Genomic DNA, 24690 nt, shown 5'->3' on the forward strand with positions numbered 1-24690 from the left:
TGCCAAATCAACACAGATATGTGCAATTTCCAACCTGACCATCTCCGAATTTCATGAAATTTGGGGAGTTTAATATATGTATAGCACTTAGTAACTCTGAAAAGTTTGAGTCTCGTGCGTCTTGTAATTGTCAAATTATTCAAGGTCAAATTTCGCATAAATTGCCCTTTTTGAGCCCGCTTAGCTGTACTAAATGTGCTGTAACTGCGCCCCTATTTCGTTTAGTAAGCTCAAATAAAGCTTATTGTACGTACAGGGAATTGAACAAGCTTTCCACTGATATATAATAAGCCTACCTTTGGATAAAAATATAATTTTGTCACTTGATCTTGACCTTTGATCTTGAATATCTCAAATCATGTCATCATTAAAAATCGTGAAAAAAAATATATTTGGTCCCTCATGCCATGCTCTAAAACATATCAAAACATCATTCTGGGACTGCAATGGGATCAGAAGATACAAATTAATATGTGTAACTATGTGACTGATAAAAGCCTCATTACATGAACTATGACGAGTCAAAAGTCCCCTAACACCCCCTACAAAATATAAAGGAGTTATCCGGTTTATGAAAGAAATAGGTTAAGTACAGGGAGATCCCTAGCTGTGTGTGTCAAGCGCAGATCCGCCATATTGTTGACCGTCATATTGAATTCAACGCAAAAATTTCAAAGGAAAGGGGGTGATGTAATACATCAAATCCGGCTAGAATTTCAAGAGAAATTCTATTCAATTCAAATAAGTGTTACCAACTCACTAGTTGCAGGTTAGTTTAACTTGTGAAAAATCATATGGGGAAATTTTCATGAGGTGAGTTCATAGGCGTGCCCACGGGGGGGGGGGCAAGGGGGAGGCAATTGGCCACTTAATCATGGACGACCGCAATTTTTTTTTCACGGAGGGACAAGTAAGGTATTTTTCCATGGGGTATATTACCCCAATAATAGTGTTGCCCCTCAATTATCGCATTAATGTAAATTACTATGACTGAAATCAAATTATACTTTTAGGTTGACATTTGATTTCTAACGGGGAGGTGTGGCCATCCTTGCCCCCCTTCCAGTAGTCCATGCCCCAACATTATTATACTTTCACCAGGAAATTTAGTATTATCGCCGTTATTAAACAATAACGAAAAGCAGGCTGCAGAAGGGGATTCCCCAGAGAAGAGGCGATACAAACAACATGCGCAAGAGGTGTATGATGACACACACGTACACAAGTAGTATTCTTTATTGTCTGTAGAAATGACATACGATACATATCACAGACGTTGTCGTAATTGTCCGCCAGCCACATCTACACACAGATGGCATCGGCGTAGCAGGGACGCTCTGGTATGCTCAAATACGTTGGACATGTCAGTGATCATCCCAGCAGCGACGGTAACTCGAGCAACGAGGTCCTCCACACTTTCCACCGGGGTAGACCAGCCTCTTCATTTCGCCCCACAAGAAGAAATCTAGCATTGTCAGGTCGGGTGACCGAGGTGGCCACAGAACAAGTCCACGCATACCAATCCATCTATCACCGTATGTATTGTTGAGTACAGCTCTGGCTCCTCGGTCAAAATGTGCAGGGGCACCGTCATGTTGATACCATACATCATGTCTAATTGCAAGGAGTACATTTTCCAACAGTTCAGGTAGAACTTCCCCTAGCAACACACAATAGTTCCCACCGGACAAAATATTGGGCAACACGTACGGAATTTATCAGGTTGTCCCCGACAATGCCACACCACACATTCACTGCGAACCGACGCTGAAAATGACGCTCAATGATTGCATGGGGGTTTTGCACATCCCACACGCGACTATTATCGGTATTGAAGACGCCTTCTCTGGTGAATAGTGCCTCGTCGGTCCACAACACTGCATTTGGAAAATTGGGGTTTGCAAGGGTTTGTTGCAAATACCACTGACAAAAATCAAGGCGTAGGGGAAAGTCCGTCGGCTGCAGGTGTTCCACCCTCTGCATTTTGTATGGGTGCATACCCTCATCGTGCAGCACGCGTAACACATTGGCATGGTGCGTGTGTCGCACATGGGCAATGGCACGGATGCTGGTGCCTGGCGTCTCCCGTATCCTGTCCAACACTTCCTCCTCAAATTGGACACTGCGCACACTGCGCGGTCTGCCACGATCCCACACCCTAGGTCGTACAGATCCAATTTCACGTAAACGAGCATCAACCTGTTGAAACAGGACATGTGATGGTAGGCGCCGATTTGGAAATCGTTCGCGATACACACGCCTTGCCTGATGGCTGTTTTGGTGTGTCTCACCGAAAACGAGATGCATATCGGCAAGCTCGTTGGTGGTGTATGTCGCCATTGTCAGGCTCACAAAGGAGCACACGAATACGTACGAAACTAACTTGTGACGTACCGTTCACGACTACAGCACTGAACACTCAACACAGGTGTTACGCACTACGTACTTCCTAACGGTCACTTTAGCAATGTGCTCAATTTCACCACACGCCTCAGGATGAACACCTTGCGACAACACGCGTAACTTACAGGCAGATCGCTAGTCGCGTACACTGACGCGTTGTTTGTACGCACGTATACCAGCGATAGCGGGCCGTGACAGGTAGCATCCCGCTGAGCGCCTCTAGCGGAGCTTTATGTACTACTACGTCTTCCGTCTCCCTGTATATATATATGTATATACACACACACATCAATGCAATGGAACTAAAACAGTGAGATAAGAATAGGTCTTTTCATTCCCGACTGAACTTTCATCAAGGCTTTTGCCCCCCCCCCCCCTAATGAGAGCCGTGCCCCACTTTCTGAAAATGCACTACTTTCGGGCGTAGAATCGAGTTTTATGTACTACTGTTGCTAGAGAAATAATCTTCTTTGGAGATTAAAAACTGTTGCAAAAAATGAAACAATCTTTGCCACCGTCTTCATTCATTTTTCTTCACGACAGTATTTTTTTTTCTGAAAGCTGAAATCTTCTCGGCTAATTTCAAAATGTGCATGTTGCCTTCCTGAATGGAGAGATTCAACGAATTCAGATTTTCAAATATATTACACAATTATGCTAGTTTTACCAAAAAATCTGTTTCCACAAAGTATCTGGCATACTCGTGTTTTTCCTCTTCAAGAAAAACGTACAATTCCTGCCGAAATTCAAACGAAATTCAATGGCGTGTATTCTGCTCCCATATCCTCACAGAGTATTTTGAAAAACATTGCTTTCACTGGCCGCGTTTGTATAAAGTTTACCACATTCACTACACATGTGATTCAGTGGATGATTCAAATTTTTTGATGCGAGTGCTTCCCTGTGGGTGTGGATCATGCAATTTATCCACAGCAAGGGCCCCCTGCAGGATTTTTTCTCAGGGGGGACAATTATAGAAACTTTATTATTATTATTACCACTACTACTACTAACCCCCCTAACCAACAGTCCAATATTGGGCCCTGGCTTACCTACAGACTGCTGGCTTCCCTCCCACTCGGGCCACCAAGGGGGCGTGGAGATCTGCAGCCAGACTAGGGGGACTGGTGGTCCAACCCCCAGCCGTTGTAGGACTTTGCGACCGGATTAGGCTCACTCACTCGGAGCTCCCCAATTTCCTCACGCTGGTGGGTTGTCACCGGTTCTATACACAGGCCGAGAATTCCCGGAGATTGAACCCGGGATTGAACCCATGCCGTCCCGCAGCCGCCGTCCAAAGCAAGGTGCCTTTGACAGCACGGCCACGGAGGAGGACTACTACTTATGTTTTTTTAAAGAATTACATACATTTGAAATTTCCATATTCTCTGCATTTATATAGAATTTGTATAACTTGTAATGATGCGATCGCTACTTGATCCTTTTTATTTTATGTTTATTAATTAATTTAATTGGGTCGGTCAGTTTTTAGTTTCATGTGTTTTGGTAATGTTAGTGTGCAACTTTTGTGTATGTCTATGTATTCCTGTAAGTCTGAATTCTTGGCCGTTGGTGAGGTAGGTGTGTCGCTGGACAGCCGAGCAGAGGAAAGTTTCCAGAAACGGGTTAGGTCATTAGCGGGGCCTATAAATATGAAGGGAAGGTAGCAGTGGCTCTCAGATGTTTGGCGGAGTACAGCGATGTAAGAGGTATCTTCTTCTCTAAGGGGAAAGGCTGGGCGAGTTTTCTTTCCTTACAATGTGAACCGACAGGGATGTTCACTTTCTTTCTTCTAATACACACACTTGCTCTTTTCACATTATTTCAATAGTACATTTCATGTGGGAAACCGGGTACACACGTACACATACCTTCAGCCACCTTTTTGTTTATTTTATTTATTTATTTATAATAATTATTAATAATATTTATTTATAGTTATTTTTGTTTACTCGTGAAGCCAGTGGCTACACGAGTCTACACACTCTCTTCGGGAAGGGGGGACAGGGCACACTGACATGTGGATCTTGCAAATAACGGCCAAGATTTAACTTATGTAAATAAGATATGAATAAACCTGTATATATCAAAAGGGAAATGGGCGTTAAGTTATAATTTAAAGAAATAACTTCAGATACTGCATGTGTTGAACCTAGAGACAAGGTTTTAAAATGTATGGGTGTGTATGTTGAAGGCGCGAGCTGTGATTCGCATAAAAAACACAAGATATACCTTTACAAACTGGATATTTAACATATTAATTCATGTAGGACAAAATGCTGTTTTTGTACTTAGATAAGTGTAAAATCGATTTTAAGCTTAAATGTAAACCTACTTCAAATAATAATAATAATAATAGTAGTAGTTTCTGTAACTTACTTCCTCTAAGTCACAGAAAACAAATATTTTCTTGTTACAAAATATCGCTACAATTTCACCATTCGAATTTCATTAACTCCTGGTAGAAACCTTAGGGAGGATGGGGGCAAGTGCCCCCCTGGTCCCTCCCTGCGGGCACCCTTGGTGCACAGTGCATCCGGAGCCTTGCTTCGAATAATCCTCCATAACAGCCGGATATATTACGTCCACAATCAGCACAGCACTTTGTCCACTCCAAATATTTTCAACCATAAATGTGTATCATTTCAGTGAAAATATTGTAACATTTTGTTGCGCCCCAGGGCGCCATCGCGCACACTTTGGAAATCACTGGCCTATATTATTACTAGACCTCGGATTTTTAGGTTTTAAAAAGTGTGCTTTTAGGTTCCTAAAATAGGCTCTAAAATTTCTAAAATAGGTTCTAAAAACCTTAAAATAGGTTCTAAAAATTCTGAATTAGGTCCTAATAATCTTAAGTTAGGCTCGAAAAATCTTGAAGTAGGTTCAAAAAAACTTAAAATAGTTCAAAATTCTTGAAAAATACTGATTAGGTACAGTCACCGGCAATGAGAAATATACAGCTATATCCTGAAATACGCACTCTCTTGCGTGTTGCCTAACCCTACGGCGATGACAGAACTTACCATTGGAAATTTGCTATTAAAATCCACTCTTCACAGTTTAGTTAGGCAACAATCTTTTTTTCATGTTATCTACAGTCAAACTCAGCAATTTTGTCTGTGAGGATCATCTTATATGCTGAAAATAATCTTTCAACAAAAACATAGTCAGTGTTGCAAACTTCAATGCTGAAATGTTAGTTTGCAAGGTGTGAACGCCACAAAGCACCGAAGTGACGCGAAAGTGAGCAAGACCACACAGATCAGAAGTTTGCACTTTAGACTGTACAGGTAACAGTGGCACCCGACATTTTGCTTTGTTTAGAGCTTTGAAAAATGAGGACTAAAAGTGGTAAACGTTGTAAGTGCCAAAAGCAAAAGTGTTGGGAAACGCATCGTTCAGCACATCAGCCCGTAAGAACGTGCACACTAGTGACCTCTTTACACGCCCTTTGAACTACTTAGAGGGCTACCAGCCACATTTCACGTTTACCACATTATAAAGCATGGCACATTTCACAGTTTAACGTGGAAAACGGTGTTTGAATTATTGTGGCACTTACAGCGTTTACCAATTTTAGTCTTCAAATCACCATGGACTTGGATGAAGGGAAATCGACAGAGAGTACGTTTGAAACACGTTCGTCATTGAATTATTTCGTGACCAAACAAAGCAAATGCATCTGTGCGACATAAAAATCCTGCAAAACCTTAAGAAATATACAAAAACCTTAAAAAAAACCTTAATTTAGGCGCATAAACCTAAAATAGGTTCTAACAAGCAAAATAGTTTTTTTAGGCACTATCAAACTTCATCAGTTGTTACGTTTTTTAACGAAACGCTGACATAAGTTATTATTTCTTACATACCTATAAAGGAAAAAATAGGTTAAAACCCTATAATCCGAGGTCTAATTATTACATAGCCTAGATTTTATCCCTAATTTGAAAAAGCTCTTTCGCAGATTACTTGTGAAAGCGGGATTGTAAGGAGATTGTTATGAACTTTTACAATTCGGTGCATTGCGAGGAATACACATTTTACTCACCAGTGGCGGCGATTAGGAGTGGCGTCTGGGAAGTTGCTCCTCCCCCTCACTTTTCGCACTCTGGCTTCTTAATGCTAAGCCTTGTCTACCAAGAGAAATTAAAGTACCCCCCTCCCCTACTCCCCAAAGTTTTGGCACCCAATCGCCGCTCGTGAATAACACTGCACACTTGATGCAGCTGTTGCACTTTTACTTGCACACTTCCTCTTACCTTCAGACATAACTTCTACCTGATCCATTGCTTCAAATTTCCGTTCCATGTTCACAAATTCGTCATCACTATCAGACTGGTAATCTTGTTCCACTGACTTTTTAGTGGAACATGGAAACAGGAAAATGACTGGAAAAATTCCTGGTCCAAACCATCTGCCCCGTGATTCGAACTCTGATCTTGCGCATGGTAGCCAGATGGTCTGAGCTACCGCGGCTCATAATGACGAAAAATAATATCCTTATTTTTAAAATACTTTAATTGTTACTGTTAAAGAGCACTTTTATTACAGATATGTATTATTTTAATACCTAAAAAATAACAGTAATCTCTTACCTCAAATTGCTACATGATTTTGCAATATACTTAACTTAATATGTCATGCAGCAGTAACTTCAATTAATCCAACCCTTTTAGCCACTCACCAGGCGGACGCACTTATTGATTTGCATCCGGATTAGCTTTTTTCCACAAATCAAAGGGGAACTTCTGTGTTTGCTCCCCCCCCCCCTTCCCCTCGAGGGCGGCGTCCCAGTCAGTCGCCCGGGTCTCTCGGCCTTAAGTCGTTCCTGTGGAAGTCCACGAAGAACAGAAAAGAAAAGGTTTATTCACCACTACTGTATATCTGTGGCCGATTGTGAGCAGTAGAAAAAAAAGGCTCTGAATTTGTGTTTGGGGAAGAGCGGCGGAACGAGTGGGCCAGTCCTGCCCTGATAACAGCAAGTACACAGGTCAGCAAAATACTGCATAAATGAAACTACTGGTAAACACCTCATGCACAAATACTAGTTATTTTCCTGAATCATAAACACGTTTGTGGCAATTATTGCAATTTCACATATTTCTTCAGCGATTTGCATACGATATTCAGATATGTAAAGTTTCTGTGTCTCGGCACGAACGATACAAAGTTAATTTGTTAGTTAACCTTGTTTTAAAAATCTAATATATTATATTTTGTACAAAAAATCTACCTAGTCAATCACAAACTTGAGAAGTATCTAACGGAAGTCATATCTACTAGAACGTAAGAAGATAACTTCATTATTAGAATGAAACACATGAGTACATAACTTTATTACAATGGCCACTCACCTGCCCAGCATATCGAGTACATTCATCAATATCAATGCATTCCTTGGCATCGTTCAACGTGTGTCCAGTCGGACATTGGCAAATGTATCCTCCTGGTCTATTTTGGCAGATTTGTCCTTGAAGGCATTCATGAGTTCCTCTAGTGCATTCATTTATGTCTAGAAATTAAAATAAAATATATGATCTAAAACTGCCTTGTAGTGCTTTTTAGGAGTATGGTTTTTGTCCAGTTAATATGTATTCCATTTTTTTTATTTTTCAAATACAAATAAATTTCGCAAGTACTTTTGAGTGTTTGAGTAACCATAAAAAAACCACAAACATCAACAACTCTGAATAAAGTTGAATTTGTACAGTGATTCCAATTTCACCAAAGATTTTCTTCTTCCATTTTCAAAATGCAGAATCTCAAATATTCTCCAACATTATTCCTCATATTTAAGTTTTAAGTTTTGTTAACTTTGAATACGTTGGTTGAATATCCATACTTGCTGACGTCATGTGATAAGCAAGAATATAAATAAGTGTTGTTCGTCTAAATGCACGGCCATGAAAATAGGCGCCTGGGCACAATTGCGCTGGTGCCACATATGGGAAAAGCAAAGCGAGAGCGGGACAAAAGCCGCTGGTTCTCGTGCACTGTGTGGCAATGTCAACCGGGCAGTGTTGCCTAGTTCGAGCGTCAAACCGACTTCTCTCCGTGGCATTTTGTGTCATTCCTGACCTTTCGAGCAAATACTGTCAGTTTGTATCACATGGATGGATTACAAAGACCAACTCTTCAACTTTACAACGAGATCTTCCATTCTCTTAAACTTCCTAAAACACGGGGTTGTGCTCCGACGTGTCAACAGCGCGAGCTTTTGCCACCCGCCTAATTTCATGGCCGTGCGTTTAGTAAATGGACAGGGAGTAAAGTTGGCTACTCTCGGCTGGATGATATTGTAGGTTGATATCAATATAACAGTAGTCTCTTAGTCTAAATTGCTACATGATTTTGCAATATACATTTGTCATTGAGAAGTAACTTCAATTTATTTTTCTCTGCACAAATCCAACACTTTATAAGACAAGTATCCACATTTGTGTAATCAGAAATAAGGATTTGGCTTTATTAAATCGGGATGCCACGATCTGGCGCCGTCGCAGGCGGTATCCCGGGCAATCGCTTTGTCGCTTGGCCCTTAAGCCTCCCACATCCCATATCCCACATCCCACACACACACACACACACACACACATGCACGCATTGTTTTGAACATTGGTTAAGCATTAGCATACATATGTAACACTGCAAATTTCAGCCACATCAATGCAGTATGAAGTAGCACACACATGTTTACAGGTACATGTAAAAAAATACTAATCCTGATTATATAAAACAGTGGCATATTGAAAACAGAATATTTTCAACTTGTGCTTGACTTTCCCAAGGGAAACAAAGGTCAATCCACTGGCTCATTCAAGAGCATGAAAACTACACAATTCCCATTCTTCTTCCAGTATTCTCGCACATATTCATTCATAATATACCATGCGTTTTCCTTAATTCATTGTCGGTTTGAAAAAGGAAATAATGAAATAGTAAAAACACAAGTACAAGAAAGACACTCAAATTGAGTGATAGTCCACATTATTGATTCTGCCCTTTTCAGAGCAAAATCGTGCGTATTTTGCCACCTATTGCGTGTGAAGTTTTTGTGTGCAAAAGTTGTGTAGCTATGTTGAAAGTTATACATTGGGCCCCATATAGGGAAGGGGGTATTCGAGAACTGGATGGGCCGGGCCCCCTGCCCCTCCCCCCCGGTTTCGGCGCCCGTGGTGATGACACTGTTTTCTCACACCCGGAAAATGATACATTTGTTACAATTATGCAGCCATAACATTTTCCTGATTAAAGATAGGTTGAAAAAACTTTCAGCACTACATTTCTCGCGAAATTCTAGCCTGAGATGATCCTAGTGTGACTGCCACGTCGGAGACCGGCGTGGGTGGTCTAAGGTTGGGATTTTACCGGCTTCGTCCCCGTATAAAGCGGCTCCAGAGCCCACCCAGCTCCAAATCAAGTGGTACCCAGTAGGGGTAAAGGCGACCGAAGCGTGGTGCTGACACACCTCCAAGATATCCGACATCGAAAATATGTAGGGCCCTATCCCCACATACCCTAAATGTGCCTTCATGGCACGGTGCCATACACAGGTAACTTTACCTTTACCTTTAACTTTACCTGTATACTATTCGTTTCTGAACCCCTGAGTAACTGAGTTTATTTTTTACATACGCGAATCCTCTACTATATCAATGGCTGAAGGCCCACTAAAGGCTTATTGGTCTCCGCTCCCCCTCCCCCCCGCACTGCGGGGTTTTGCGGCTTGTAGATCCGACACTGATATACACTCATTGACAAAAAATGAAGCACCTACCTAGAAGGAGTGGAGGAAATGAAATGAAACTGCACCTGTTGACAGGTTATATGACTGCATTGCAATGATTACAAAATAAGATCAAACGGACAACAGAGTGTGCACTACCCCATACAGCACAAATCTCCCAGGGATATCCATTTGGTATCCACAATGTCCAGAGCAGATACATGGATATTATGGATATCCATTGGATGTCCATTAGATATCCATTTCTGGATATCCAATTCTGGATATCCATTGGACGTCTATAGGATATCCAGAAATGGACATCTGAAACTCGACCAATTCTTGATATCTAATACACAACCTAAACGTGTGGCTGTCAGAAACATTGTCCAATTCGGAATATCCAATACGTTGCCAGATCTCTTCCAAAACTGGATATGCGAAACACATCCAATTCTGGTTATCCAAAACATATCCCGACCTTGTCCAAAACTGGATATCCAAAACACATCCAATTCTGTATATCCAAAACATATATAGATTTTGTCTAAAACGGAATATACAAAACACATCCAATTCAGGATATCCAAAACATATGTAGATCTTGTCCAAAACGAGATATACAAAATACATCCAATTCTGGATATCTAAAACATGTCTAGAACTGATCCAGAACTTGTTATCCAATAATGAAAATAAATAGGATGTGTTTAGAATATTAGAAAATGATCATAGTATTTCCGTTATGTTTTCATACTTTATCTTGGAATTGAAACAATAATTGCATTGAAGCATTAGCGTTTCTAAACTTGTTTACTTGTTATTTAGTGATTTAATATTTTTCTTCTTAGAATCAGAAAATTTCGATTTAGTATTACTAAACGTTACAATACAATCGAGACTAAAATCGAGTAAATCCTACTTAGCTCAACCGGGAAAACCTGTCCCTTATATATATTTAGCATAGACAGTAGCTATGCACATCATTTTCAGTTCGTTTGTTTTACGCAAGAGGCCTGAGTGAATCAGAAGCTTGTGACTGTTTTCCTTGTTAGTGAGCGTCTTGTTATTTGCTACTATCAGCGATTGAAACTTTTTTTTAAATATTAGAATCAAAAACGTTACAATACACTGCATACAAGAATCGGGCCAATGCTCGCTTATAGCATCACAAATGTCCATGGAATATTCCCAGATAGCACACAAGATTGCGACAAGCTTACGATAGCTTCCATGTAGCTTGTCAAAGCAAACTTGAAGTAATTATGTGGTACTTAGCGTGGGTGGGTACATTTTTTTAAAAAAATATAACACCCATTTAATATAACAATAGAGATACTCATTAAACATAAACAATAATGACAAAATGAAATAAAACCGAAATACAGTGTTTAGAAGTGAAATGTGGATACATTATGATGTTGATGTTACCTGCAGCGCTCGCTAGATGGCGCTGCCAAAAATGTATAAAATAAACTAAAGTTTTCGTAACACAAATAATGGTATGTTTGATTATAAATATAGTGAAAAATTGTGGGTTAACACCCTTCGAAAGATGTGTGAACATTAAGCTACAAGGATGAGAAGAAAATGTGTAATGCAGTTAATAGAAGTAAATCTTCCATGACCAACCCTTCTGATCCATGACTATATAATTAGGAGCTATGTGTGGTGAAGAAAAACTGATACACTTAGACTCAGAGATCGGTTAGTTCATATGAACTTTCCAGCCTACTCATTGCCAGTGCGTAGTTACAGATCGGTTAGTTCAATTAACTATCCAACTTGACTATTGTCTATTTAAAGGGGGAGGAAGAAAGTTAACAACAAACATTGGTGGTTGACTGTTGCATGCATCTTCTCATATCGAAATAATATCCAGATGAGATCCAAATGTAGTCCAAATATTGTACTTTTCGTGTCCATACAATATCCAAAGTACGTACAAGAAAATGTCTAAATCAAAGCATATAATATCCAGATAACTTCCCACTTGATGTCCAAAACATGTCCAAAAGTGATCCGGAAATGTCCAAAAACATATCCATTTCTGGATATCTCCTGGATATGCGGACAAATGGATATCCGGGGGACGTCCAATGGAGGTATTTTGGACATTCCTGGATATCTATTGGATATCCAGAACTTCCAACCCGAATATCTAAGGGATATCCAATGGATGTCTTTTGGACATTTGTCTGGTGTGTGGGACGGGAGTACTTCTGACCGCATATCAGTAAGATGTGGTACCCACTCGGATGAACACATGCGCCGATTCAATTTGGAATGGAGCCGTAGAGCCATTGTATCCTCTCCCGAGGCAAGTCGGCCCACAGTCGTTGTAATTGTTCCTCTATATCCTGCAAATCGGCACTGGGTCGGAGTTGACGTCCGAGCTGATCCCTTACATGCTCTATCGGGGACAGATCGGGGAATCTTTCTGGCCGCGGGAGTACCTCAACATGATCCAGGCAGTTCATAGACACATGTACCGTGGGCGGACGATCGTTGTCGTGTTGAAAGACTGTACCAGGATGCTGTCTCAAGAGGGGTAACACATGAGGACGCAGGATGTCCGTGACGTAGCGCTGTGCCATCAGAATCCCCAAAACTACTACCAGAGGTGATCTGAAGTCATACCCAATGGCTCCTCACACCATGATGGCAGGGGTAATGCCGGTGTGTCTCTCCACAACATTGGCAGGATGTGTCCTCTCACCTCGGCGCCACCATACTCGCACACAGGGGTCATTCGTGGTAATGCAGAACTGAGATTCATCGCTGAACATGATGCAATGCTCCTCGTCACTGTCGTCAGCAGTCCATGCCTCCCGCTCACATCAAACACAGCCGTTTGTGTTCTGGTGTTAACGGCAGCCTCCGCATTGGACAGTGAATTCGTAGTCCGGCTGCTGCCAGTCTACGACCAATGATGCGGGTTGACACAGGGTGTTGTAGAAAGTCCTGTACGTGAGTCAGAATAGCAGACGCAGATGTGATGGAGTTTCAAAATGCTTGGCGCACAATACTGCGATCCTCCCTTGGTGTGGCCAGTCTTGGTCGACTACGTCTGTACGTGCCTTCACGTATCCATTGGTGCCAACATCTGGCCACTGCGACATCTGAATGATCGAGAAGCATGGACGTCCGGTCATCGGGAGATGCGGCGACGACAAAGCAACATTTAAAAAATATTGCTTTTAAAATATTTTAAAGAAAAGGTAAAAAATAAGTCAGAATGTTCGCGTATTTGCGCGAAATTAGTCACGTGACGACATGAAACAGCTAGAAATACGCAAGAGATTCACTAAGTTTAGCGCATCGAAAGTAAAGCCCAGTCCTACCCGCCGTGCCCAACCGTCCCGTTACGTTTCCTGTTGAAACGGGCCAAGTCATCGCAGCAGGTCTGCGAATCCAAGGTCCTTTGACCACTTTTCCCCCGCTCTTGAAGGTCTGATCATAAGGGACCTTTTTTCAGCCCGCTTGTTTACAAACACTGCAGGGTTTCTGTGACATAAAGATGAAACTTCTCAGAATATCCAGCACTGTAAAGCATGCAACGCTCTTGATTTTTTTTTTTTAGAGAAAAACACATATTGAAGAGCATCGCAACTCGACTTACACAGAATACATGAATGTGCATAAAAAAAATATAAGTAAGCAAAAGCATAAATTTCTCCACGGTTAGTGCTATAAAGAACTGAAAAAAAAAGAGCCGTTCTGGAACCATTGTATTTCCTTCATACTATTTCTCCTTGTAATTTTTATGGATCCTGCGGTACAAATATCGATTTAGGAAAAAAATGTTCTTGCTTTACAAAACACAAAGTATATCCTGTTGTTTTGTGTTTACTATGCTTACAAATGAAAGACTGGTCAATTTTTTTTTTCTGACTCGAGGTGACAGACATGCTTACTCAGACAGAACTTTTTTCCTAGCACATCTTACCTTCACCCTAGGGATGGCAAAAAATATCAGGATTCCGGAAGATTTAAAAATCTCGATTCGGAAATTTTACTACCCGGATTTCGAAGGCAATCCGAATTTCGGAGAGAGAGCTTTAACAATTTTTCCATTTTTTCGGGTAGAATTTATTTAGAAAGTTTCGTCTTATTTTACGATCATATACTCCGTAAGAAATAAATAAATACATAAAAAAAATGAATTTGGCCATTTCTACTTCACACGTCATGTACGAAAACTATTATCATCATTACCAATGTAGAACCTCCCCGATGGCGCAGTGGTAGCGTCGTTGCCATGTAATCAAGGGGTCCCGAGTTCGATACCCGGTGGAGGCACATAGTCCGGTGGAGGCACATAGTGGCTCGGATCCCACTTTAAACTGTAGGTCCAGTCCCGATTAGCCTTACTATGCATAAAGAGGACTTGAAACACTAACTCAAACTCAAACTAATTACCAATGTAGGAATGCCCCCCCCCCGCCCGGTTGAATGATTGACCCTGACATTTGGCAAGTCTTGCGATGACTACGTAAAAATGCCACGCTTCGCCACTGCCGAGATGCCTGGCAATTGCACGATTCGACCAATCGGCCTCATGCAAACTCCCAATACGGCCCCTTTTGAACTCCGTTAAGTGCTGGTAACGCTGTCTGATGCGTCTACAAGGCATTCTCTGTGCTGATCACCTTCTCACACGGTTTTGACTGACTGTCTGACGCTCCGCACACTTCTTATGAACGCTGATAACACTATCACACGGTTGCACAACTAATGCACTGTGGTGGCCGTTCTAGATATTACAAATCATTGCAAATCATTTACATACATATCGAAGGTAGACACGTGTACGAAATGACGTTCAAATTGGACCTTTCCTTCTGGGTGCTTAACTTTTTTCTGTCAATGAGTGTATGTAGTTTCAAGCAGAGTCATGTGTTTTTGGAGGAAATGGTGAAATTGAACATGCTATCACCAGGTATCTACGAGAAACTCTGTAAAGGACTACGAGTAGGCGAAGTAACCGGTTTTATGCTGGTCTGTCAACTAATATTTTTACAGAACCATATGTTACCGTATCATTATATCCTCAATCCCTGACTACAGTCGCGGAACAAAAACCATTTTCCAGAGAAAATCATTAGCTATGAATTTGGTCCAGTGACTTCAGGACGTAAATTAGTTTACTTCATATTTGCTGCTATTTGTGTCTGAAACCAACTTTTACACTAATTTTAAAAATTAAAGAAAATATTTGTATATTTCTAATTCATGAACTATGGAACTAACTATGGAAGCGCTATCAAATATAAGACATAATTTAGAAAATTTTCTTCTCTTTCATTTTGGTTATTTTCACTTTTTGTGAACGTAACATCTGGCGTCGTAGTGCAAATCATTCCGCCACGGAGGTCGGCGCTTGGTATTTCTTTGCGTTGTGTCGTAAACTAGACTGTTTCGCAGATATCGATAATAATAATTACCTTGTGTATTTGGCACCAATGCTGTCATTCCATACAGTGCATAACTATCGTAATACTTAAAATAACAAAGTTCGGGTTTCTTTAACATAACAAATCACTTTCAAATCTGTTAACAAACCAACTAGTTTTCGTAATTATGTACAGAACCAAAAAATGGAGATTTTCTCCCGATTTGCATGGATGTAGGTGTTCGGAACAAAAGCGCATCTAGTTTACCACAGCAGCACCGACACAACCACAACACAGCTGATATTTACATTCGCTAAGATCAACAAATTTCGAACATATGCATAAATTCTTGCGATAAAATTGTCCGCCATCCTGGATTCACTCGATAATACCATCGACATCCACCATTTTGGAATTATCCTGTTAGCCTTCTTAGATTCATTGATAACCTCATACGCTAAACTCCACAAGATTTAACGTTATCGTTGCCCGCTATCAGGGATATACTAAGTCTGTCATCTTGGTACCCGTGTATGATATCATCGATATTCGGATCGTAGAATTATCCCATTGGCTATTCCTAACTTAATGTGCTAAACAATATCGTAAGTACGATAGTATATGAATACGCCAACGTCTGTTGGTATTTAATATTCAGAATTTACTTGCATGTACAGGTGTTTAGAATTTATTTTTAAAAAAATTACATTTTTGTATCTGCATATTTATAACTTCTATTAATATATAATTATTTATTTTATGAAAAACATATAAATAGAAGATAATTAGTGTTACTAAACGCTATGCATATGATTTTATGTTAATTACTGTAAAGTATGTAATGTATAAAACGATAATAATTAATGTTTATAATATTGAAAATAAGATTTTAGGGTTTATTGAACGCTACGAATGTAGGTAATGGCTGATGGTAAAAGTCCGATTACGATTTATAACGGTTCCGGTAATCGAACCAACGATATGTAATGGTAATAATTTTAGTGTATTAAGAAATAATGTTATATGGTATGAAAGAAGTTGATCCGACACTCTAGGCAGAAGACGGTGATCTGTGCGCTAAGGATAGACAGACAGAGACCGAATTAATGTTCACGTCAGGTATCAAGACTGAAGCGTCTGTTCACGTATGTCAAGGTCAAATGACGTCAGAACAAAGAAGGAACGCGATTAACCAATTAGAAAACGCGTCGGTGGATTTCTAGAACCGTTTTTTTTTTCAGGTTAACTAGAACGTAAGAACGCGGGAAAGGTATGGAACGGCGTAGGACAACGAAGGAATTGAACCAGACAACAAAGGATGTCTGGGAATGCGCGGTCAAGGTCGAATCTTTGAAGCTATGTGTCGCTTATAGAACCGGTTTCCGCCGCCTTTTAATATTCCGCTCAGGGTTGCCTCAAGGCACGGGATGCTGTAGCACGGGTTTTAGGGTAGAACGCTTGCATGTCAGAAAATGTTTCTGTCAAAGTAGCCCAAGGTTAAATAGAACACAAGGAAAAAGTATTTTGGGATGCCCAATTAGATTGGAGCGAGAACTTTACCTTGAACAAGGAGAAAGAAGGGTAAGGGTTTTATCTGAACTAGGAAGAATGGAAAGCTATCTGGGACTGGGCCTAAAGTTTTCACTATTTGCTTTTATCACGGGGTGTCGAACCTCGGACCCTTTAAGTATTGATTTATAACCATTATGATGTTTGTTTAACTAGTGAATTTCTGTTACTGCGTGCTTTTTAATATAATATTGAGTTTATTTTTACCAAACTTGGACACGTCATTGCCTTGTAATCAAGGGGTCCCGGGTTCGATACCCGGTGGAGGCACAAGTGGTTCGGATTCCACTTTAAACTGTAGGTCCAGTCCCGATTAGCCTTACTGCGCATAAAGTGGACTTAAAACACCAAATCAAACCAAAACCAAACTTGGACATTATGTCAAATATTTTACAAGTTTTTATGTATTTTTACTCAAATAACACAATTCAAATGATTCTAGCAAGAGTTTTTATTACATTTTGGACACACAAAGTGTGTGTTGTCAAATTATTTCCTATGAAGCAGTTCCACATAGTTCCCTCGGTTCAAGGAATCGTTGGTTTCGTCGCTTCCTCTGAAGCGTAATTCTTGTGTAGCTAAGTAGGATGTGGCGCGAATTAGGCATTCTAAAATAAGTATACCTATTTTTTTTAACGTTGTCATTGTGCTTATCCACAAATCTCTTAAAAGCTTCGCTCAAAGAAAAATCAATCCTTGTTTTATTAAATGAAGCTAGGGAACACATCGATGCAATATGCTGCTTCGAGATCTCGTGTTGTCCCCTGATGGTCCTGAAGTTTTCCATGTTATCCACACCTGAATTCCACACATTTTTTTCACCCGACAATAGAGTACATGGCCAACAAAACAGTTTCGACAACTGCACACATCCACATAACCACGGACAGTCGTTATACCACGAAACATTGAAATGTCAGTCATATCCAGCAGACGACTTGGTTTTTAAATCGTTCAAAACAGTCCTTGGCCTTCCTTTCGTCACAATTTCGCTTTATTCTGCAAAGGAACGCGAACCGAAAGATTGGTTCAAAATATCTTCTATCGCACAATTACACACACTGTTCAGATAAGACGAACCCGCCACCTCGGAACTCGAAGCAAGCTCCATTCTGCTTAATTAATTAATTGACAATGCCCGAAAACAACACAAAGACGAAAGACACCACTCACAAAACTCGCACTGCACAGACCCTCCCGCCAAACGTTGTTTACTTTTGTAACACGTGAAGCACCCCATCTTCTTTGCCTCCTCCCCTCTCAGCATCGGCGCTTCCCCAATAGCCAATATTTCCTTCGGAACGTTTTACACTTCAACAAGTCCAGTTCTACTACTGTTGCCATCTTAGTTCTTTTGAAACCAGATTTGCCGAAATCGCGAAACTTTACGTTTCAAATAAGGCGTATGTAGAGTAGATGTAGTCTTCATCTGTTTCCTAACTACTTACATGTTTCACGAAATCCACAGAAATCTCATTTCTGACACCACTACTAATTCGTATATTTTACGTTCCTTGCTACCTTTAAGGCTTTCGCTTTATAGGATAATCGTAATCGTGACGATGAGGATTCATGGTGAATTATTGAAATAAAATTATTATTATTTTGTGTATGTAATTATTAATTTTTATAATTATGTAAGTAAAAGAATAACAGCAAACATTTAAATAACCATTTCTTGCTGAGGATTCGAACCTGCGACACCTGACACTTCAGATCGTGCTAAGATAACGATCAGGAAATTATGCTTGCAAGTATTGTTTTCACCCAAAAACAGTTCTGCTACCTCCAAAACATTGCTTCAATCCGAAATTATCGCATTCCTGCGACAACGTATGTCAACCTCAATCGGCCCTTTGAACAATTATCACAAATTCCTGTAGCCGAAATAATACGTATTATATGTGTGAAATACAGACTTTTAGGTTGATACTTTTAGAAGAACAGCGGACCCCTTGACCATCCCCATCCTCTCCTTCTCGACCATGATGTCAAAGAAGGACAAAGAGGACTTTCGTAATCGCTGATATTTAGTGTAAATACAAAATATCACTTGGTAGTTTGCTTTTTCCCAGTGTGATTTAATTTTTTTTATTTTGATTTGGCGTTTTAAGTCCATTTTATGCACAGCAAGGCTACTCGGGACTGGACCTACAGTTTAAAGTGGGATTCGAACCACTTGTGCCTCCACCGGGTATCGAACCCGGGACCACTTGATTACAAGGGGGCGACGTTACCTCTGCGCCATCGTTCTCCAGTGTGATTGGATACCTTCAGAGTAAGATAGACCCAATTAGGCGACTTAGCTCTTTTCTGTCAATTGAATATGGCAACACTGATCTGTATCTGGTAAGGATCACCGGCAACTGTAGCGGCTAAACAGGCATGACAATAACCCACCTCCTTCTCCCGCCGTAACAGTCTTTGCCGCGACGGAAAGTCTTCCTTGGGTGGGCTCAGGCCCCTTTCCTCATGTTGCCTCAGGAGGGTACCAGAACAGTTCTCCTCTTTGCTTTTGCCGGTGTCAGAAAAAAATTCAGTGCGCAATATTTACTTTATGACAATATTACCAGTTTAGGTATGTAATAATATTTTAATATACGTTCTTCAATTCTTTATATTTTGCTGTTACCTGCGGTAACAGCGGTTACCTCTGCTTCATTGTATCGTTTCTGGGAAATTTATTTGTCGCTGTTCTCTTTCCTATTGTCTTCTTTCCCTCTTTCTCTTCCTTCTGTTTTCTTTTTCTCTTCATCTCTCTTTATCTCTGTTCATTTCATCCCTATTTATCTTCCATCTAGTTTCTTCCTCAATCTGCCATTCTTTCTATTTTTTTCCCGAGTTCTTTGTCAGCCATCTTGGAATAATCCTGTCTGCCATCGTTTCTCTCTCTTTTCTTTCTATCTTCCCCTCTCCTTTCTTCTCTCTGTACATTTTATCCGCAATCTTAGAGTCACCCTGCTCTATCTCTCTCTCTCTCCCTCTCTATCTCTCCCTCTCTCTCTCTCTCTCTCTCGCTCCATCACTTATTTTCTTTTTCTTCTACATTTCCTCTCTTCTCGTTTCCGTCTTCTCAGCCAGTATATGTCCTTCTCTCTGTCACCCCTCCAACTTCTGGAGAAATCTGCTCCGACATCTTAACACCATCTATCCTGCCATCTTAGGTTAAGTCTATATTTACTACGCCATCTTGGACTCGCCTATTCGCCATCTTAGGTTAATACGTATCATATTACAACAGCGCAAGCATTAGCATACCTTGCTCTCTTCCTCTTTCTCTTTCACTCTCCTCCATCTTTCCCCTCCCTCACTATGATTTATAATTAACAATATATTAGTTTTTTTCTGTCACATATAGTAATTAATACATGTCTATTGTTCTTCTCCTTCTCCCCTCCCCATCTCTCATACCTTAATACGAATATCATCACGTTACTTGGAGTAGCTTATACAGTGAAACAAATCTCTCTTGTCGGGGACCCTCCTCCCCATCTTTCATATAGTAATATATTATTATTGTGTTCCTGAAATTAGTTTATACAGTGATACGCATCTCTTGTCGTGCCTCCTCCCTCATGAGTTAGATTTTAACGGATATCGTAATGCATCATAACCGGACTTTGGTTAACTTATAGCGTAATACATCACTCCTGTCGTTCCCCCTCCCCATCGACTTAGGTTTACTGATATCGTAATACGCTACAAAGTATTCCTAATATTATCACATGACTTGGGCGTCATCATCACGTGACTTGGGTTAGCTTATAGCGTGGTACGTCACTCTTATCATCCCCTCCCCCTCCCCCTCCCCATGGACTTAGGTTAATCAAGTCGATTCTTCAAAGAGTTAAGTAAATATCGTACATACCGAGTGCGCTAAAGAGACCATAGAACTACTAATAACTAAGATATTTTTCTTTGACAAATTTTGCCCAAACATTCAATTTATATATTTTGCATACTATAAAACATTCTTAACTCTGCCGTTGCTGGTCCCAAGCCCAGATGAGAAAGGAGGAAAGTTGGAGTGAGAGATATTATCTCACCCCGTGAAACATCAATTGCGGAACAGCTACGCTCACTTCAAGCCCAGAGGCAGCGAGGAGGCAGTCCCTCCTTGTATGTAATATTAATAGATGCCGTTCTAAAAGAAATAAAACGTAAAATGAGAAAATTCAAAGTAGGAAATTGAAAATTGAAACCAGTAACTGTATCTGAACTTATATGCATATGTTTGTATTATTTGCAAATTCACAAGCAAATATACAAGGAAATTTAGAAATAATTAATGGTAATCTACCAAAGACCACACCTAGTTGTTGCGTGACCTTGTAGTTGGTGGTGGGGCTTGCTTGCTCTGATGATTCGCTAGGCTATACCAGCGGTAGCATAGCTACGGGTGGGGTCTCCCATGCTGAGCAGGCTAGCGAGGAAGAGCCAGACTAAGAAGCAACCTATTGGTCAACGGCTTCAATGGTGGAAGAAGATGGATGGTCATCTCAACAGCAGAGGAGGCGGATGAACCAGAGGAATAACACCTCTTTAAAAAGCCGTGGTTCACCTGGCTCCGGCTGATATTACCATGTAAGGGCTCCTTGCCAGGGTTACGGTGAAGTCCTCAACGGTATATGCGGCGGGGAAGGAGTCCTTCGGTAGGGCACAGAAGGCAGAAAAGGCAACCCTATCTCTTTGTGTTTAAAATAAAGAGGTAACCCACTGCCTTGTTGTGAGGAGGGATCCTCAAAGGCTAAGAGAGTACACCCTGAATGAAAAACTAGCAGTCCAAGGAATAAGAGGGGAGGCATCTGCAATGGCTTTGGACTCAGTAGGCTGACAACCCACTAGTCCGAGAATATATTTTTACAAGCAAACAGAAGGATGCCGGATGGATGACAAGGTTGGCAACCACGAGAGGAAACAGATTTTGAGAATTAGAACTTGGAATGTGCGTGGAGTGCATGGTAAAGAGATAGAACTTATGAGAGAAATAAATAAAGCAAAACTACATATACTAGCAATAACCAAAAATAAAAAGAAGAGGAGAGGATTTGAACAGATGATGGAACCAGAATATGGGAATAGATATATTTTATTCAAGTCAGGTGTGGACATGAACCAACGAGCTAAAGCAGGAGTAGGCACAATCATACCAGAAATATATCGATATCATATAAAAGACTGGCAGTATATAAACGAGTATATACTGGCCGTATAAACTAGATACCAATAGTACAGATATAAGACTGTTACCTATGTTGCTCCATATGGACCAAACGAGGATGAGACAGTGGAAAAGAAGGATGCTTTTTACGAAGATCTACAGAAATAAATAGACGACAGTGATATATACACTAGAAGACTTAAATGGAAGAGTTGGTAAAGAAGTAGGGTATTGAAGAAGTGATGGATAGACACATCAAAATGACAATGGAAAAAGGATAATTGATCTGTGTGTCAGCAATGAGTTAATAATAATCAACACCAAATTTCAACATAAAGACATTCATAAGTACACAAAAGAGGAACCCTGTCATATGGAGAAGTCCATCATCGATTACATCTTAGTGCAGAAAGCAGAATTTAGGAACGTACTCGATGCTAGAGTGTATAGAGGTTTTGAAATAGGAAGTGACCATCATCTATTAGTAATGAAAACACCTATGACATCAACATTTAGGAAAGAATCAAACACAAATAACATAAGGGAGAAAATAATGAACCACAAATACAGGGATAAAAATACAAGGCAAAGGCAAGAACGAATCCAACAGAAAAATACAGGAAATAAATGGCACTTCAAATACTCTAGAGGATATGTGGCAAAATTTTAAACGAATTATTCTTGAAGCAGCAACAAAAGCATGTGGAAAAATGAATTTGAATTTAAAATTTTGGGTGTGTTATCACTTAGCCTATTTTGCACCCGTCACATTATACGGGGTCCAGCTCGTTACCATAACTAAAATAACAGTCGTGTTACTAAAATAATAAAATATTCTGACTTTCGCTAAAAGCTGAGGTTGTAAAAGGGCATTCAGCACACAAGGACAAAAAACAGGACAACACAAACAATTTCTTTTCTGGCCAGAATGCCAGTCACCAGAGCCTCGTTAGTCTGCAAAATGCAGTACAGGGTGTACGACGTGGAAGTGAGGTTGACAATTGGATGTACTACGTAGAAGGACACCCCTGGAAAGGTGAAAGTAGGAAGACAGCAAAAGAGAACACCGTCGTGGACAGAAGAAATCAAGGAACAAGTCAAAAGGAAAAGGAACTCTGGAAGAAATACTTGAATAAGAGATCAATTAACGCATACGAAGAAAACAAGAAACAAAGAACTACTCTTAAAGTAATGATAAAGCTTCAAAAACAAAAATCTTGAAAAAATTTTGGCAAGAAATTAGAGACAAATTTTAATGAAAACCAGAAGCTGTTTTACAGAACACTAAAGGCTTGGAAAGATAAAGAATGCCCATTAAAATGTATAAAGAGTAAGAATGACATCCTATTAACCAACGAAGAAAATATAATGAGAAGATGGGAAGAGCATTTTGAGGAACTGTTGACCATAGAGGAAGACCAAAACGGGGAAAGGGAAAGAGAACAGTGGGAGCAAGAGGAGAACCTGAGGAAAGATGGAAATGGAAAAAGAGGAAGAGGATGAAAATGTGAATACCATGGGCGAACTGGATGAGGCTATCAAAAAGATGAAGCTAGGAAAGTCAGCAGGCAATGATGAGATAACACCAGAGACGTTGAGATTCATGGGAATGGATGGTAAACAAATGTTGCTCCAAGTATTCAACCTGATATGGAAGGAGAGTAGAATACCTGAGGATTGGCAAATCAGTATCATAATACCAATATATAAAAAAGGAGACAATAGAAAATTTGGAAACCACAGAGGGATTTTCTTACTCAGTGTCAGAGGAAAAATTTATGATAAACACTGGAATCACGTTTAAGAACTAGAATTGAACCCCATTTAGACGAGGCTCAAGAAGGATTCCGTCCTGGGAGAAGCACACAGGACCTCATTTTCAGCATACGTCAAATTAGCGAGAAAGCTATGTAATTTGAAAAAACAGTACACATGGCCTTCATAGATCTAGAATAAGTCGTTGACACCATACTTAGGGCAAAGATCTGTGCAATTATAAAGCAAAGAGTGTAGAGGAAGATCTGCTACAAGTCATAAAGAGTCTATATAAAAAATGCCGCAACTATGTTAGAACTGGAAATGCTAAATCAGAAGAGTTTGAAACAACAAGAGGTTTGAGACAAGGATGTATACTCAGTTCCCTCCTTTACATTATATTGACGGATGAAGTCATAATTGAGTGTAAGAAAAAAGTGAAAAGGTTACAGCGAGGATATAAAAACATGAGACCAGTACAACTGTCACATTTTGCATATGCAGTCGATATCAGAAATTTAGGACGCTCTGAGAAAAATCTACAATATAACATGACAATTTGGAATAAAATTCCTAAAATATGGGAAGAGAATAAATAATAATAAAACGAAGACCATTATAATAGCAAGAGAAGAGCTAGAGCATAAAATATACCTTGAAAATCAAGAATTAGAACA

The 24690-nt window shown here is 40.1% G+C and overlaps 1 protein-coding gene across 4 annotated transcripts in view; it reads right to left on the bottom strand.

The window, feature by feature from the left end:
- Window positions 1-24690, bottom strand: part of LOC145984114 (uncharacterized) — a 677559-nt gene that overhangs the window by 215679 nt on the left and 437190 nt on the right. For all 4 annotated transcript variants that reach the window (XM_083117547.1, XM_083117546.1, XM_083117548.1 and 1 more), the window contains one exon: window positions 7761-7918. In XM_083117547.1, coding sequence (XP_082973673.1) covers window positions 7761-7918 — 158 coding nt within the window. The remainder of the gene's footprint in view (window positions 1-7760; window positions 7919-24690) is intronic.

This window comes from Lepisma saccharinum, chromosome 2, assembly GCF_977018435.1.
Source record: "Lepisma saccharinum chromosome 2, izLepSacc3.1, whole genome shotgun sequence".
NCBI classification, from domain to species: Eukaryota; Metazoa; Arthropoda; class Insecta; order Zygentoma; family Lepismatidae; genus Lepisma; species Lepisma saccharinum.